Source organism: Alosa alosa, chromosome 11, assembly GCF_017589495.1.
Source record: "Alosa alosa isolate M-15738 ecotype Scorff River chromosome 11, AALO_Geno_1.1, whole genome shotgun sequence".
NCBI classification, from domain to species: Eukaryota; Metazoa; Chordata; class Actinopteri; order Clupeiformes; family Clupeidae; genus Alosa; species Alosa alosa.
In genome coordinates this window covers 22730973-22749232 of record NC_063199.1, presented here as the reverse complement: position 1 = coordinate 22749232, position 18260 = coordinate 22730973, and the positions used below count along the sequence as shown (strand labels likewise).

At 42.5% G+C, this 18260-nt stretch overlaps 1 protein-coding gene across 2 annotated transcripts; it reads left to right on the top strand.

The window, feature by feature from the left end:
• Window positions 1-5155: 5155 nt before the first annotated feature.
• On the top strand, window positions 5156-10642 carry LOC125303693 (transmembrane protein 80-like). Of its 2 annotated transcripts, XM_048257572.1 has the most exons (6): window positions 5156-5181; window positions 5724-5740; window positions 6076-6169; window positions 6311-6403; window positions 8337-8538; window positions 10020-10642. In XM_048257572.1, the coding sequence occupies exons 1-6, from the start codon at window positions 5163-5165 to the stop codon at window positions 10030-10032; spliced, it is 438 nt and encodes a 145-aa protein (XP_048113529.1). In that variant the 5' UTR covers window positions 5156-5162; the 3' UTR covers window positions 10033-10642. The 2 variants fall into 2 exon arrangements, with proteins under 2 accessions (XP_048113529.1, XP_048113530.1); XM_048257573.1 differs by lacking the exon at window positions 5724-5740 and having other exon boundaries at window positions 5163-5181; window positions 6065-6169.
• The last annotated feature ends 7618 nt before the right edge of the window (window positions 10643-18260 follow it).

The following is an 18260-nucleotide window of genomic DNA, read 5'->3' as shown; positions in this document are numbered from 1 at the left end:
GCACTCAAAAAATCCTCCATAGTAATGCATGGGGTTAGTTTGTAACGCCAATATGGCAGTTGTCTACACATATCACAACCCTTCCACGGCAAAAACGTCGACATGTGAATACATTGAGCCAATCATGTGGTGTGTTGTAAAAAATACATTGAGCCAATCATGTGGTGTGCTGTGAAGACATCGTGCCAATCATCTGTTGTGATCTTGCCGCTGGAGCAAGATTGGTGTCGTGAAGCCTTACGCACACGCATTTCTGCTGAAATAGATGCACGATAAGTGCCCAAAAAGCGTTGCAATATGGCCTGCCGAGTGGAGGGACTTGCCTAAAAGGACTTTGGTCTTAGCTCAAGTTGCTGCAGCCAGCAGCTAAGGCAGCAATGTTCATGCTCCCCAGTGTGTAGGCTGTAGCTGGAGCAACTTCGAGCTAGGTAAAACCGATTGTTTCAGTTTTGTTCATACCGACAGTACTCAGTGATGTTGAGCAATGGAGATCTTTGTGAAAAAATGTGAAAGAGTTCTCCTTTAAGTTTGAGCAGTAGTTGATTTTCAAAGTTAGTTGCACTCATCCTTGATCGCTTTGCAGTGAACAGTAATCCAGCACAACTGAAATGCCTCTCACAGGCAGCTGAGGCAGGCAGGCCAATGTTGAGTTGCAGAGAGTTTTTTTAGATTTGGAAACGAGCAGAAGGTTCAGCACATTAAAGGGCGACTTGGGGAAAGTGGGAAATATAGGGCCCCAATGGAGGAGAGGGCATTTGAAAAGTGGAATACGGGGGGCACAACATTTTCACCAGGCATTAGCAATAACTTAGGTAATCCACACATAAAAAATCCAAACAACTCCATAAGTAGTCGTGTAATGAAGTGGAATAACACAGGGAAAAAGTATTGAACACGCTAAGAAAAAGCACTAAGGAAAGGGAAGGAACGAGCTGGAATCTGTAAGTAGTTAGAGAGTAGTTATCCTTTCTATCTGTGCAAATTAATATAAGCTTGGTTAGTAGCCTACATATTGATGGGCTATAAAAAGGTTTTTCATTACCAAGGTGTCACACAAGAAACATTTCATGATGGATAAAAGCAAAAAGCTCTCCCAAGACCTTTGCAACCTTATTGTTGCAAAACATATCAATGAAACTGGTTACAGATGCATTTCAAAACTTCAGAATCTTCTAGTAAGCAGCATGGGAGCCATTATCTGCAAGTGGAAGGAACATCACTGCATCATCAACCGGCCATGCACAGGATCTCCTCACAATATTTCTGACCAGGGAGTCAGAAGGATAGTCAATTCCAAGGGCCAAGGACCACTCTGAGAAAGCTCCAGAAAGACTTGAAGGCAGCCAATTCAATTAAATTAAATTAGACAGTTCTGGAAGTAACTAAAGATCAGGATTCACAAGAGGGACCCCTGGAATCTGTTTAGAACAATGGGCCAAAATCACACCTGATACTGCGACTAATAAGTTTTGTCATACAGGAAATGTCTTGAAGCTGTCATTACAAACAAAGGCTTTTCCTTTGTATTGAGTAATTATTCAAGTATTGAAGAAATTTCAGTAGGCACGTTCAATACTTTTTTCCTGTGTCATTCCACTTTATTACACATAACTGTTATGTTTGGATTTTTTATATGTGTTAATATAATGTGTGGTGAAAATTTTGAATAGACTCACTAACCCTAACCCTAACCCTATGAAGTTCAGGCTAATTACTGAAAAAAAATTAAGTGTTCAATACTTATTTCCACCATTTTACCTGAATATTTTAACTTCCAAATGAAATGTCAAAATGACAGGACTGACTGGATTTTGTATACAAAACATAGTGAAAACTGTCTAAGGTCACTCTCCCTTGCTAAAGAGCTAAATGGTTTAGTCCGCCTGCATGATAGTCTATCTTTTGTTTATTTAGTTGAGCATCGCTAGTAGTGGACCGCTAATTGCTGCTGGTGCAATGTGTTTCTCCAAGAAAGCCAAGCCAGGTTACCAAAAACAAAGGCCGAAACAGGAAAAATAGACATCAAAATGAGGGGAAACAACTAATAAACTTCTTTCCAAAGAAAGGTGAGCACAAACGTCAAAACACGAAATCCCATAGTGTTTGCTTGAATAGGCTATCTCCGCAATCATTAGTGCTAAAACGAACTGAGACAACCCATTGAAATAGCGGAAAATACTGTACACTTTCATAGGTTAGGCCATCACTTTCCATCACAGTCACTCCATCACTTTCAGAAAGACTGCATGGCGCCAGCTTGATTCCTGTCCTGTTGTAGGGCGCGATTTTTTTTCTCTCCCTTTCTGTTTTCGTTAGTCTTAACTTTTTTTTTTACTCAAGTAATGGATGGGATTTTTGATGTAGCGAAGTACAATACTTCACTCAAAATGTAATCAAGTAAAATGTAAAATACCAATTTTATAAACTACTTAAAAAATACAAAATACACAGAAAAACTACTCAATACAGTAACGTGAGTAAATGTATTTCGTTACTTTCCACCTCTGACCATATCCTTTTTATGGGTTTCAAAAGGAAGTTCTATTTAAGTTATTTCTTCAGGCTATTTCTCTGCATTTTGTGATTTAGCACAAAGCCTTCAATGTGACAAATATGTTGAGCCATAGATCTTGTTTCATTTAGGTGCATTTACGAAATGAATCTGGATTTGATTTCTCTTACATGTAGTTTTCTGATTAATTAATGACATTTCAATTAGTACACACTAAAACAAGAGTTGACCTTTGAGAGACAGGAGTTTGGTTACAGCAGGAATTGAGGTCAACTCTAAGTGTAACTACAGAGTTCATCTCTGTATGTCTGGTCGCAAAATAGGCCTATAAAGTTACTTGTATAGATGACAGGTTGCCAGATTTTTTCCTGTGTCTGTCTTGAAATCCTACCACTATTATTTTTCTCCTGAGTCTAGCCTACAGAAAACATCAGTTTACTCACATTAAATTGCTTTGATCTGTGAATTGTGGCATATTTTTGGAGAAACAAATCTTGTATTACAGTTTTTCTGGATCGCTTTAATGCTTGCGTCAACAAGCATCACATCACGTTTTTAAAACAATTAACACGCAGGTCTAAACAAAAGCACTCTGGCCAAAATTATACATTTTGCTTGTAAAATGTTCTTACTCTCTCAAAACATTTAAAACATGCAGCAAAAGCTAAATTTCCCTTCAAACAACACATCTTGTAGTCAAATCACTGTGTGATTTCAATCAATCATTACACACTGGACAACAAAATGCAGAATATAGTTCTCAAAATTAGGAGTTTCTTCATTTTTGCTATGTCTGTGCCACTTCTTTCTATTTTTTCTGGTATCAGAAAAACTGTGAGAAGACTAAATGCACTACTGTAATTAAGAATTAATTGTACTCATTCCTCCCAAGATGCAACTGTCATTGACATGTAAGACCTACAGTACTGTAAGCACCTAGACAAGACACATTTCATTGAACTACTAATTGCAATTTTTCATGACAATATAGCCTACTTACAGTAAACACTGTAGACTACAGTAAACACTGTAGGTAGGCTATATTCACCAAATAGGCAGTACATACTACTTTCTCTAAATGTGCCTTAGATCCATACTTGCAAATGGCAACACAGAACAGACATGGTAGGCTATCTCTTATGGATAATGAATGATTGCTGATTGAAGAATTGTGCAAAGGAGTTTCAAACAGGTGTATCAGAGATTCAAACTTATGCAATTGGAATCTCTACCACCTGTGAATAGATGTTTTCCTTTTGTTTAGCACAGGGAAACCAATACAGTTTTTCTCAATCGCTTTGATGCTTGTGTCAACTCTGACATCACGTTTTCAAAACAGTTAACACCTACAGTGTCTGAACAAAAGCACTCTGGCCAAAATGACACATTTTACTTGCAAAAGGCTGTTACTCAAATCACTGTGTGATTTCTATCAATCATTATACACTGGACAACAAAATGCAAAATATAGTTCTCAAAAAGAGCATTTTTGCTATGTCTGTTCCATTTCTTTTCCATTTTTCTGGAAAAAAAACTGTGAAAAAACAAGGGCTGTCAAAATAATTGATCAATTTTGATTAATTAATTTTAGAAAATTTTAGAAACTGATTAAAAAATATAGCGCAGATTAATCGATTTCGTATGACCTTTGACCCTGAGCCGTTCTAGTTAGTAATCATTACTGTAAAATGAAGGAGAGAGAAGAAAATGTGCTGCCTAGATCATTGATTGGAACATTTACTTTTAAAAAACGGCCTGATGGTGTTGACAAAAATAAAGTGTTGATTAAAATAAAGTCTTCTGCAATGTCTGCAGCAAGGAATTTGCATATCACTGGAGTTTGTCAACTCTAAAGTCACACATCAATGGACCGAAATAGTGTTGACATTGAGGGGAGTGTTCATTGTTCATTGTGTCCCCTAGGTTATATCTGTGGTCTGAAATGCCTTGTATGTGAAAAAAACTTCTTCCCGAAGCACTTTTGAATTTATTTCCTCAGCATATTAGGTCATATCATAGATTATTATGGCCATTATTTGAACAGTGAAAATAATAATAAAAGAGTTTTTGAACTTTAATGTCACTAATGCTTATTATTCAATGATTTTGTATTATATATTGTATTATATATTTAAAATACTTTTGCAGCAAAAAATATATAGGCCTATGTGATTAATTTAGATTACTTAATCACAGAGTATGTAATTAATTCAATTATTTTTTTTCATCGATTGACAGCCCTAGAAAAAACACAATTTACTGAATAAAAATACTTTTATTCATTCCTCCCAAGATGTAACTGTCATTGACATGTAAGACCTAGACTACAGTAAGCACGTAGGCAAGACAAATTTCATTGAACTACAATTTGTCATTTTTTAACCCAATCAAAATGTGTAAACACATTTGCAAGAGATGACTTCTGCTGTGCAAAAAGGTGTTCATGAAGACCAAGTGGATCCCAGTTTCTTTAGACAGGTCAAAGCAATCGAGAAAAACTGTAAAGGATGAGTTGGTATTGATATGCCCTTATTTATGCAGTCTATTTGGAAAAAAGAGTAAGATCGCATTCCTGTCCAGAAGGTGGGGGTATAGTTCTTTATCAGGTAGAACTCATGCACATAAGTGTCACCAGAACTAGAATATCAAGATGGCGGTCGGACAGCAAGGTAAGCGTTGCTATAGAGACCGGCTAGTTCTGCACTAAATAGTCTATCCTAACGTGAGATTTAATTATTTTTTTTCACGAATGCAAGACAACATTTTGTGATAAATTAATATTTATGTCTTATTTACGAAAAGTAGTGTTATCGATTTCACCGACGTTCACTCAACCAACACCAGCCTGTCTGCATTTGTGATGTCTTCTTCCTAGTAATTTAACGTTACTCGCAACAGTTGGTTAACGTTAACATTAGCTTCTACATGAAAAGTATCTAGTGCTAGTTACGTTAACGTTAATGTAAAAGTTGCTATCTGTTAATGCATATGCCTGCTGTATACTGCAACATTATACGGTTAACTTAGATATTTTTTCTGAAACTCACCTGTTTTTAATTAAACGTGTTAACGTTACTCAGTTTAGCATACTATGCAATGGCAACCATACCAAATGCTTTTGTTTGGATATTCTGTCAGGAATTGCGTTCCTTTCCGATTATAGGTAAACCTCACTGACTAACGTTACAAAATGAATTCCCTTTTCTTTCAGCCAAGAGCTCCGTGGTGGTATCCTTTAGTATTAGGCCTATCAGTGTCCAGTGTTGCTGTCTTTTATCGTCAGTAGTAGTGCATCCATTGGCCAACGAGGCAAACGGTTAAAGTAATGAATATTTATAGCTTATAAAATATTCACAGTTATGGAAAGAAAACATACTGGAGGTTAAAAATAAACGGGGTCCTATTCTTACCTCTGGAAAACTCATACACCTGCTGCATAAATATTCTAGTGTGTTCGGTAAAAAGCTGTGTGTGTGTGTGCACGCATGTATGTATGTAAGTGTATGTGTTAGAGAGAGAGCTGAAAACAGTTAAGTGAACTCTTTTCCTCAGCTTCCTACCAGCTCTCCTCTGTCCTGCTCCAGCTGGTTTTCTATATTACAGGAATCTACTATGTCATTTACTTCCTGTCTTCTGTCAGCCTAATCATCTACAAGAGTGAGTACACACACACACCGGCTTTGACGAATGAGTTATAGGCCCATGAATCATGTTTCCACATGCAACCCACATAGTACCCACCCCTGATGGCAGGGCTTAAGGTTTACCAGTGTATGTGTGTGCGCTCCTCCTTCATAGGCTACGTGCTGAGCTACCCCGATAGGCACCTGGCAGTGGACCTGTTCCTCCTCTTCATCATGGCTGTGCTGGAGGGCCTACGTCTCTACTGGGGTGAGTGTGTGTGTTGCGGGTGTGTACAGTTTGTAGAGGCTGTGTTGAATTAGTAGTGTGGTTGAATAGAGACCTCTGTTGAGGTGAGTGTGTGTGTGTTGGGGGCATACCTGCTTACATTTAGATTTCCGAAAAACAGAGATTGTCTTGCTTGTGTGTGTGTGTGTGTGGGGGGGTGTTTGTAAATATGCAAACACTGATTCTTTGCACAGTAGAATAGTATGAGAACATATTTGTATTATTATTATTACATACACAAGTACATATTACATATAAGTCATTTTGGCAGAACTGTATAAGTCAAAAGGGGAAGCAACAGCAAGCCTTTGGGCTGCTGACACTGGATGGGCAATATTGCCAGCCAGGGTTCCAAGGTTCATAAAGGGGTGTGGGGGGGTGGAATTGTTTTGTAGGGCTTTTGATGGTGGTTATTACACTCTTCTTAAGTACCTGTCACAAAAAAACTGGGTAACAATATTAATTATAATAATTTTCTGAGGGTTTATTTAGCTGAGGTCAAATTGACCCCAAGGATAAAGAGTGTCGGTAAGATTTGAGGATAACACAAGGGTTAACAAAATTTGCATATTTAACATGTTTCATACACTCTTTGCAACACTGCATTTCGGTCGTTGCTGTTTTTTTACCCTACCGAAACAGATATGCAGAAGTACACCAAATGTGCGACCAATGTTTACATTTACATGTTCTCACGTGCAACATTTTGGGGCTGAGGTGATCATGGATGCCCTCAGAATAGCCATCGCGTTTATGTTGGTGCAGACACTTTTTGTCTGTTTGCATTTGCAAATTCTGCTCTTATGCTTTTATGTGGAGGAGCACAGAAGAATTCTGATTGGTTAATGTGAGCTTGAGCTTATCGTTAGACTGCCACTGTGGTTTGGCGTGCTCATGACAGCATGTATGTACACGGGTTCGTGTAAACACATTTAAAAAAAAAAACGGTCTCGTGTAAATGCAGTTTTATTTGCAAACGTAGATGGCCAGATATTCGTTTAGGAAAATACCCTGCTTCGTGTAAACGTAGTCTATGTTCCGAGGTTTCCTATTGTGTATCAAGAACACTCAATAACAGTTTATGCGATGTGTTAATCACAAAATTTCTTCCCTAACAATTTGACAACAGCTAGTTGTGAAGTAGACTATTCAACTAGCCCACTTGCTTGCCAGACTCCGTGGCTGCGCAGTGTGCACCCGCTTCCTTTTTTGGGTTTTGGGTTGCCAGGTTTTATGACAAAAACAGTTCCCACAGAATTTGATTGAATTTGTGGCGGTAGCATGACTTGGACAACGGGGGTCTAATTGAGTGCCTGTCACTTTAAGACGTTCGTGAGGGAACCCTTGCAATTGTAACAAAGTTAGAACGCTGCTGATGTGTGGATGCAATTCATAGCGTTTTCTACGTAGTTAGTTAAAATAAAGGTTCGTACTCCTTCTTGGGACAAGCACTTTTGAGTCTTGGAAAACACTTTTCCATTTACATCGGGATTTTGCAAACATTAAAAAAAGCGCAGCTAGGATTTTATCTTACTTTAATTTAAATAGTACAACGTAGAACATTAATGTGTTGCGGCCGGTTTTTATTTTATGGCGCCCGGCCACAGATTAGTCAACGTATGGGAAACACTGAAAAAAGGTTTAAATTGAAAGTAGGCTAAGTGATTGTGTATCTGCAGGGTGTATTTCATACACAATCTGGCAACTTGGGAAATGTCAGACTAACAAAAAAAAAAATGAATGGATCAGTGATTATGGGAGTTTTTCGGGAGAAATAACAAAACTGGAGAGTGCCGGGAGAGGACCTTGAAATACGGGAGAAAAACGGGAGTGTTGGCAGGTATGCTTGGGGGTGTTAGGTATATTTTGTAGAGGGTATGTTGACTCACTATTCCTTCTTCCTCTCCTCCTCCAGGTGTGTGCGGTAACCTGACGGAGAGTGAGGGCTACATCAGCATGAATCTGGGCTCCACAGTGGGCTCCGTCATGCTGGCTGTCTACTTCCTGGTGTGGCAGTCCTACGTGCTGCGCGCCGATGTCATCATCAACGGCATCCTCCTGGCCGGCTACGGCCTCAACGGCCTGCTGGGACTCTTCACCTTTGCCCGCTTCAGCAGGTCAGAGGTCACTGGAGGTGGGGGGCGGGGTGTGTGTGTGTATGTGGGGGCTCTCAGAGGTCACAATTCTCTACTGGCCAATAGAATTAGGTTCAAAGAGTGAATGTACAGTATGTAACATTCATCCCTGTCCCCAGCGTTTGCCACGAATACTATGAATTCTACAGGGCTCATGAAAGCCCCAAATGCATATGTGTTATGGTTAAGCCATGGTGGAATGGTGGACCAAAACATGTAGCTGGCTAATATAGAAGTGCTAGGGAAGTATTTGAAGTAGTTTGGCAGACTGACATTTGGAAGGGCAGTTGTTACTTAAGAGGTGCACAAAGATACTTGTCCACCCAACCAGCTTGAGTTTTATTCCCTTCGCCTAAGGGAATAAAACTCAGATAAGTGCGCTCAGTGTAAGAGGATACCACCTGCTGGCTCGCCACAGTGTGGGCATGAAGTGCTAAACCTGCTGGCTCGCCATAGTGGGGGCATCAAGTGTATACCACCTGCTGGCTCTCTCTAGAGTGGGCATCAAGAGTATACCACCTGCTGTCTCTCTACCACGCGGCCATCAGGTGCTACACCTGCTTGGGATGATGGTCCTCTTGGTTTCCCTGTCAGCGCAGCACTCTAGCCAATAAACAAGCACCCTGGAGGAGCTCAAACGGGCAGATTTAACCAGATTTATCTGGTTTCAGATACATCTATATGCTGCTCTTTAGCTGCCTTTTACCAGCCTTTACAGACAGCATGCAGCAATCTGTTGAAGCATGTTTTATACGCAACTAGTACTGAGTGTGTGTGTATGTGAGAGTGTGTGTGTGTCTGTTTGTGTGTCTGAGCGTATGTGTATGTGAGAGTGTGTTCATGAGTGTGTGTGTGTGTGTGTGTGTGTGTGTGTGTGTGTGTGTGTAAATGTGATCTGGGCTAAGCTGTGATTGGCTGTCCCCTCCTGAGTGGTTGTGAATGGGCCCTGCTCTGTGCCAGTGTTTCCCTATTGTGTGTGAATGAATCCAGTCGGCCTTCTTATCAGATCCGATCGCATTGGCAGCACAGCGCCGCAGTGAATTATTGATCCCCCGTTTCGTTCATGCGCGTCACTCCGTCTAACGACCCACACACCACACCACATTGTCTCCGCTGCCACCCATCTCCGTCGCACTGCCACCCATCACCCTTCCGGATCTTTCCATCTACGCTCCTCATCACACATCCTGCACACAACGTATTGCACAACTGAACACAAACATATACACACACGCCCGGAGTATGCAGTTGGGAGGTGTTAGTCTTTCATTTCAACAGTGTTATTATGATGCTGCTGCACTAGAGGTGGTCCTCAAAGCTTCATCCTTGTGGCCTGTCACAGCTGTGTATGTCTCCAATGTACTAGCTGATTATGTTCTCAGGCTGTTTCTCCAATGTCCTATGTTGACATGTTCGATTTCTCCAGTGTCTTAATGTCTGTGCTTTGTGTTTTGTCTTTACAGTGTCTACACCTGAGAGGGTCTTTCAGCTTCCCATGATGCTCTCTGCTGAGGTGCTGCTGTAGTGACCTGGGCAGGCCTGTCCGTCACCTACGAGCTGAGAGAGATGTGTGTGTGTGTTGTGTGTGTGTGTGTGTGTGTGGTGCCTAAGGACTAGAGAGGCTGTGCTAAGTGCTGAAGAAGTACTCAGAGAGTACTCGTGCTGTTGAGGTGCCCTTTTGAGAAGTGATGCGATACATAATTAACACGGCTTGGCTCGAGTCCAGAGGCTAGAGCACTGGAATTCATGTATTTGTATCGGTTTTACAGCAGCCTTGGCCTTCCTAACCACGACAGAATCATGGTTTTCAGGACGGATTCAAAGGAGCCTGTAGTAGAATTTCTTCTTTCAAGCCCGATTTTAAGATTATTTTCTTTGAGTGAACCCAAATCAGTTTTGTCTAATCAGGGGAAGATGGATAACTGCCACGGATCAGCTCCAGTAGTTTCCAGACTCACCTGCAGGAAGAGTGAGAGACTGACATTGTGCCTGTATGAATCTGATAAGATGTTCATGTAGACATATAACTGTATATACGTCTCATCTGTGGTTTTTTTTACTGTACAATACATTTTCCAGATTTCTATTTTTTTTTACTGTTCATCATGTTGCTTTATGATCCAGATAGAAACAGTCATAATCAAAATCAAAATCATAATCACATTTCACACACACAGGAGCTGTGTTGTTAAAGCTGCAGTTGGCCAGATTTTTTGATCATATTCACTGAAACCGACACTATGCTCCGACAGAACAACATAAATCAGCCGGTTTTAGAAAAAAAAAAAGCACCTCTACCTCCACCTAGAGCCTGTTATTTGTTTTGCAAAATGTACAGCTCCCGGTTCTTCTGGTCCAGAGTGTGAGATCTGTGTGAGATCTGACTGTCAATCACTGGTGGTCTGGTGTAGTCTAGTGTGCACTGACGAGCACAAACTCGATGAGAGGGTGCTCGGTGGTAGTGGGGGAGGGACATGAGAGTTGTAAACATTACAAATTTTGGCTAAGTCCCCTCAATCTGTCAGACTTGCCACCTGCAGCTTTAACTGCTGTAAAGTGTGTGTGTGTGTGTGTGTGAACCCATGAGTGAAATACAGGTCTTTTGTGTGTGTGTGTGTGTGTGTGTGAACCCATGAGTGAAATACAGACTGTGGACCAAATGTATTTCGTTCGAGTCATTGTGAATGCAGACCACCCTATCAGTGAGAAACAGACATGTTGCACTGCAAGAGAGAGAACAGGGACTGAGACTCTCTCACCCTCTATTCTATCTCTTCCCCCCCCTCTCTCTCTGACATCATGTGTCTGATCACCAATAGCTATGCTGGGTGAAACTGTTTGCGTTCCTGTCACCCGTTCCATCTGCAGCATGCCATCGAGAGGTGGGGCTTTGTGTTCCGGATGAATACACTTGTAGGCAAGGACGGGTCAACTACTAGAGCACCACTGGAGAGTGTGAGTGGTCTCTCTGATCTCCTGTGTGTGTGTGTGTGTGTGTGTGTGTGAGAGAGAGTTAGGGGAGCTTAGCTAAGTGCCTCGGCAGGTGAATGTCTGTGTTAGCATATATATGCGTGTGTGTGTTTGAGATGTGTTGTTAACTGCTGCTAACTTAATTTGAAACGGATCATGGTGCAGCTTTATGTTTCCATCTTACAGCAGTGTGCTCTCCACACACACACATCTTTACAGAGCACACTCAGGGACAGACGTCTCTGTAAGCTGTGTGGTAAACATGGGGAAGTGTAAATTAGAGGGACACACGTATAGTCCATTATATGGAATACAGTATGTCCATGTGAAGTAGCCTGGCCCCACCCACCTAGATCTTCTTTCAGGAAGATCTCGTTTGAAACACCATAGTTCAAAACCGTATCCTACAGACAAGAAAAATGTCAGGCCAATCAGCGACAAGAGGGGATGACGAAACTGAAACTTAGTGTGATAAACAGAAGCAGCAACACCTGCAAACAAAATGTATTTACAGCAAAGATAGACCCACATTGTTTATTGTCTGTAGGTGCCTTTTATTGTCAGTTTGTAGGGGTAGTATGAACTGACGTTAGGAATCTCTGATCAATGGGATTGATAAGGCTGGACTAATGATTTCAAAGTTAGTGCCCGTGTTGCAAACGTTTCCCAGTCGAGAGTCACCAGACTCTATTCACTTTGTGAATGAGTTTGGATTTTTCCAGACTACATGTGAAGGCTAGGGTGGCTGTTCACTAAGACATCTCATAGGGTAAGGGGGCGTTCACAGGGGAATGTCTAGCTCTCAGAGCGGAAGGCTTTTATGCTGGGGATTCTCACTCAACACACCATATCTGTGAGGATGATGAGTTGTACTGACAAAAACATCTCGAATTGTGCTATATCATAACAGCAGTGAATAGTGGTGTGTGTTGTGACATTTTCTGTGTGTGTGTGTGTGTGTGTGTGTGTGTTAGAGAGTGAGAGATAGCGATAGCTAGACAGGAGGATTATAGAAGGGGCAGAGGAGATATTTGATAGGCGCAGACTAAGACTTCGCTCTAGAGTTGCTCTCATCCCTCAGCACTGACAGCCCAGTTAATGATCAACCTCCAGCCAAGGTCTCCCGAGCGACTAAATCAAACACCCAGTGTGTGTGTGTGTGCATGCGTGTGTGAAAAAAAACCTTGTGAATATGCACGCAAAGCTGTCAAATGCAACCTGAGATAGAACTCTTATGTGTCAGTGTCTTTGTGTGTGTGTGTGTGTGTGTGTGTTTTGGGGGGGGGAAATCACTGCACACCACACTGTACCATTGTGTCCTCAATTCAAGTGAATCCATATCCTACTTCAAATATTCAGGGTCGCCCAGAATTAGATTGAAATGAGTTGGAGGCCAAAACGACGATCCTGATCCTTTTTACTCATGTAAATCAGCCTTCACTCTTCACCTGATAATGTGAAGTGTGCATGTTTCATACAGGCCACATAATTTCATAATTTCCCAAGGCAAACCAGCGGAGGTGACAGATAACTGATTAGATTTTCCCTAGTGATGGTTCTCTGGGTGACTGCGGCTGCTTTTGATGATCACACACTTGCCCCTACACTGTACATACTAAGCACGCACACACACTTTTTCTCTCACTCACACACACAGTCATGCATTCACAAACACACACTCACACTCTCTCTCACACACACACACACACACACACACACACACAGTTATGTAAAAGGTCTGGCCAGGTTGACCCTTGTGCGTTGCTCAGGAGAGTGCCGGGGAGACAGACACTTCCCCGACCAGTGACATCGGAACCGGGGCGATGTTCCACACCGTTGCTCCTCTTTCACGGAGCCCTGTGAAGCGACCTCTCCGATCCCTCGCCAGACAACGTTACACAGTTGGATGAGAGGGGGGGACCTGATGAGATCAGAGGTCGCTGGCAGGTAGCCATTTTTGAGGTTATTGAAGAAGATGCTCACATTGCAGTTCACACATGTTCAAATAAGATACAGGGTTATCTCTGTCATCATTTTGATCCCAGTGCACACAAATAGCTACAAGGATACAAGGAAGTTTATTGTCATGCATATAGTTACTGGAAGTAAGAAATGCAGTGAAATTATGTCTGGTGTCAGCCTATTTGTGCATTTATGGGGGTGCAGTAGAAGAGGGGTTTAGAAAATTAAGTGGCAAGGGCTGCATAAGAAAGGTGGGGAGGATTGGGGGGGCAGTGTACTGAAAGTATGGTGAAGGGACTTACTATTGCAAGCAGAGTACTGTATGTATGATCCTGTGTGTGTGTGTGTTGGGGATGGGGGTGGGGGGGGGGGGCAGAAAGGCTAGGCAATCAAGGACATGGGTAGATGGAGGAGAAATGAAAAATAATAAATAAAAAGTTCTATGGAGATGTGCAAAAGTTGGAGAAAGTCAGATGTGTGTGTGTGTGTGTTTTGACGTATGATGAAATAAGAAAATAAATAAAAGGTCTGTAGCATAGGGAGAGGGATGTAAAAGGGCTAAAAGTCTTGTAGGTGTGTGTGTGTGTGTGTGTGTGTGTGTGGGGGGTCATGAGTGCTGAGGAGTGAATGAGTGCAAAGTCATATATAGTGTGAGTTCAGAGTTGGGAAATGTTTGAGAGTGCTGAGGAGTGAATGTGTGCAAAGTCAGTATAGTGTGAGTTCAGAGTTCGGATGGCCTGGGGATAAAAACTTCTCCTGAGTCTCTCAGTTCTGGCTTTGTGACTACATAGGCGTCTTCTTGATTTCAGCGGTAGGAATAATCCATTGTTAGGATGAGAAGAGTCCTTCAGAATCTTTTGGGTTCTTAGGAGTACTCTTCTGGAATAGATATCTTGTAGAGCAGGGAGTTGAGTTCTTATAGTACGTTCAGCTGAGTGCACTACTCTCTGCAGAGTACTACAATCTCTAACTGTGGAGTTCCCATACCAGGTGATGATGCTACCAGTTAGAACACTCTCAACCGCTGAAGTGTAGAAGGTAAGTGTAGCTTATATTTATCCTATACTATTGGGCATAACATGGTCAACAATCACAATTATTAATAATGAGATATGTAATACACTAATGAAATATTTCAATAAACAGCAACAGAAGTAGTAGTGTAGTCCTATTAATAACGACTGTTTAGGCCTATATGGTGATAGTGTAGGCCAGTGGTTCTCAACCTTTTTTCAGTGATGTACCCCCTAACCAGCGCAAAGCATTTTTAGTTGAGAAAAAAACAGAGCACGGAATTTTGCCGGCTCTGGTTTGACCTTCTTTGCAACTTGTTCCTCCGTGTTTTCACAAGAATTATCGCTACGCTTCAACCACGACTCAATCGTTTGAGTTTTGACAGTGATTGACAGGTGATGGCGGGTGGCATGTGACAGGTTGGGTAGAACCATCCTGGTATGGGGGGACTCTGGGTTTTTAGGATAATGAAATTGAATAGCCTACTGAAATATAAAATTAATTTTATGAACTTATATTTTCCTGAAATATTTATTAAATAATTGTTTTTAAAGTATTTTTGCATAGATTCTACTTTTTAAATATATGTATATTTTAAAATCTCACATACCCCTGGAGTGCCTTCACGTACCCACAGGGGTACGCGTACCCCCATTTGAGAACCACTAGGCCTACTATCTCAGATGTCTGTGAGATTTCAGTTAGGATGTGTTTTGAATACATTTTTGTTGGTACGGCTACCCAGTGTCCATCCAAGTAGAGTGAGTGAGGGAGAGCAGCGTAGGCTGCGACTCCGCCCTCCGAGGAGCAGGTAGGGTTACCTGCAAGTCACCTGTCGCTCATCCGCACCGGCTCGGCTCGGTCTCACCTCACACCTGTGCGCTGAGACCCTACACCTGCCCCGTGCACCTCAGAGCACCTCGGCGTCCGAACCCATGCACCTGCATAAAAAGTCTATTGTCTCTCGGTAAAGCTAGGTTACTAGTGTAGGCTACCACACAGCGGGAAGAGGCTGCATCCACTTTAAGAGCAAAGTTCACTGCGACGTTTGTTTACATATACGGCGTGGCGTGCGCTAAGATGACATTTTGACATTGCTGAATTTTAGGGAGAACACCATAGGCAGTAAAAAGATCAACCGGTGACCAAATTTTGCTAGTATTTCGCACACGCACCGGGAGTGGAGTGGTTAACTTCGGCATTCCGTCTTGGGGTAAGAACACTTTTTGTTCCACTATTTTTTTTTTTAGATGGGATATAGCCTACATTTGTTGTATTGGATTGTGTTTGTATTTTATGGGATGCTACTAGTAGAATTACATGAACATATATAACGTGTTTTAATTCTATATTCGAATGAATGCGTAAACCTTTATCAAGTATGTCCGAATAACAACGTAAATAGTGTTCTGTCGTCGCCATGCCTGACTCCTGAGCAGCAGGTGATGGCAGACGAGGCTGGCTCTTCCCACCTCACCTTCTTCAGACTCTCCAGCTGCTTCCACCAATGGAGAAGCTCGATAGCCTAAGCTATATACTGTCTTTTTACTTAGGTCTTTCAGCCTTGTGCAGCCTATATGATTACCAGTCATATGGCTTGAACATGTATTTTTCTGATGTCAGAAATCAATTTGCCTTGAGAGGCAGTGGTAAACCAAAAGCAGGACATAGGGCATGTGAACAATGTGTGTGTTTCTCACTGATTAAGCAGAACTTTGTGTGTGTGTGTGTGTGTGTGTGTGTGTGTGTGTGTGTGTGTGAGAGAAAGAGAGAGAGACTTGTTTGTCTTTGTTGAGTTCTTGGAAAAATATGTAGAATTTCTCACATAACTGCGTTATCACCATCAGTGCGCTGTTGTGAGGTGTGCAGGGTGTCCGGCTGCTCTAGGTGGACACTGCTCACGTTTGCTCTCTTCTGATAATGAAACCATGTGCAAATATTAGAGATCCAAGTCCTTGTGTGGTCAAGCAGCAACACAACACTCTCTCCAACTCACGCATGCAACCTCACACAGCAGACAACCACACACAACAGACAGGCACACACAACAGACAACCCCACAGAACAGAACACACACAACCACACACAACAGACAGGCACACACAACAGACAAAACACACAACCACACACAACAGACAAAACACACAACAGACAAAACACACAACCACACACAACAGACAGCCACACACAACAGACAACTCATCCACAGCCACACACAACCACACATAACAAACAACTCATACTCAGCCACACACAACCACACACAGTAGCCATATGCACCATAACACAACACACAGCTGATACATCTCCGCACACACACACACACACACACACACACACGCACGCACTAGAGGGGCACTGAGAGAGTGGGCCAAAAGTTGCAGCTTTTATCTGAGTGCTCTAGACCATTCAGGAATGTGTGCATATTTGTGTGTGTGTGTGTGTGTGTGTGTGTGTGTGTGTGTGTGAGAGAGGGAGAGAGATAGAGAGAGAGAGAGAGAAAAAGAGACTGAAGTTCTCACCTTTCCTACCTCGCCATTCTGCTCTCACCTTTAGATGGTGTGTGATTCTTGGTTGGCATGGGGATACAGACTCCCATGAATTGTTCTTGCTCTTCGTTACCACAACAAGGGCCCCATGAAGAGCCACTCACACACAGAGAGGGGGAGAGAGAGAGGGGAGATATGGGGGTGAGAGAGAGAGAGAAATAATGGATTGTGAATTGTATGGATGTGACCCTGTGGTTGATTTCCCCTCCTCATGCAGAGAAGCAATGTGTGCGCGTGTGTTTGTGTGTGTGTGTGTGTGTGTGTGTATGTGTGTGTGTGTGTGTGTGCGTGTGCAATGCCGTGCGTGTGTGTGTGTGTGTGTGTGTGTGTGTGTGTGTGTGTGTATGTGTGTCTGAAAGCAGCTTCTACCCCACTTCTCTCTCTCCCTCTCTCTCTCTCCATCTCCCTGTATCTCCATCTCTCTCTCTCTCCCTCTGAAGGGGGTAAAGACAGCACCTGTGGCCGTCCCACTCCTGCACTACACTGTGTCTCCTTGACCTCTCACATTCGTCTCACACACACACACACACACACACACACACACACACACACACACACACACACACACACACACATATTCTCTGTTAACTTTAACCAGGTTGAATGCACTCTCCGACATTATCTATTTTCTGCACCTCTGGTCTTGTTTGTGGAATAGACACAGTAGTTTACTGCAGCACGGTGTGTGATTCGGTGTATGTGTGTGTGTGTGTGCGCGTGTGTGCGTGCGTGCGTGCGTGCGTGTGTATGTTTGCATGTTTGCATGCATGTGTGTGTCCCTAAGCTATATTGAACCCCCTGATTATGAGGGGGTGGGTTTAAGATGCCACTGCTAGCTTTTGGAGTATCAGCATTTCCTGTTCATCGCTGTGCTCTAGTTACTCACAGACACCTGGATGTGTGTGTCTACGTGCAGTGATGTTTTGTAACGTTGCCTAAACCTCTCCCCACACGTTTCTCTTACCCCCGGCCAGTGGCTCACTTCACCAGGTCAGCAAAGAGGGGCCGTGGTGGTGTAGTGGCTAAGAAACTAGCTACTAACATGCAGTAGCCAGAAAAGTTAAGGCTTCGATTCATGGCTGCCACCATTGTGCCCTTTGGCTATCCATAGGTCAGGCTGCTGTCATGGTGCTGTCATGCTACACGCCCACCTGGTGCTGCTGCAGAGGTGCTTCTAATTGTTATAGCTGACAGGTAGGGGCCTGACAC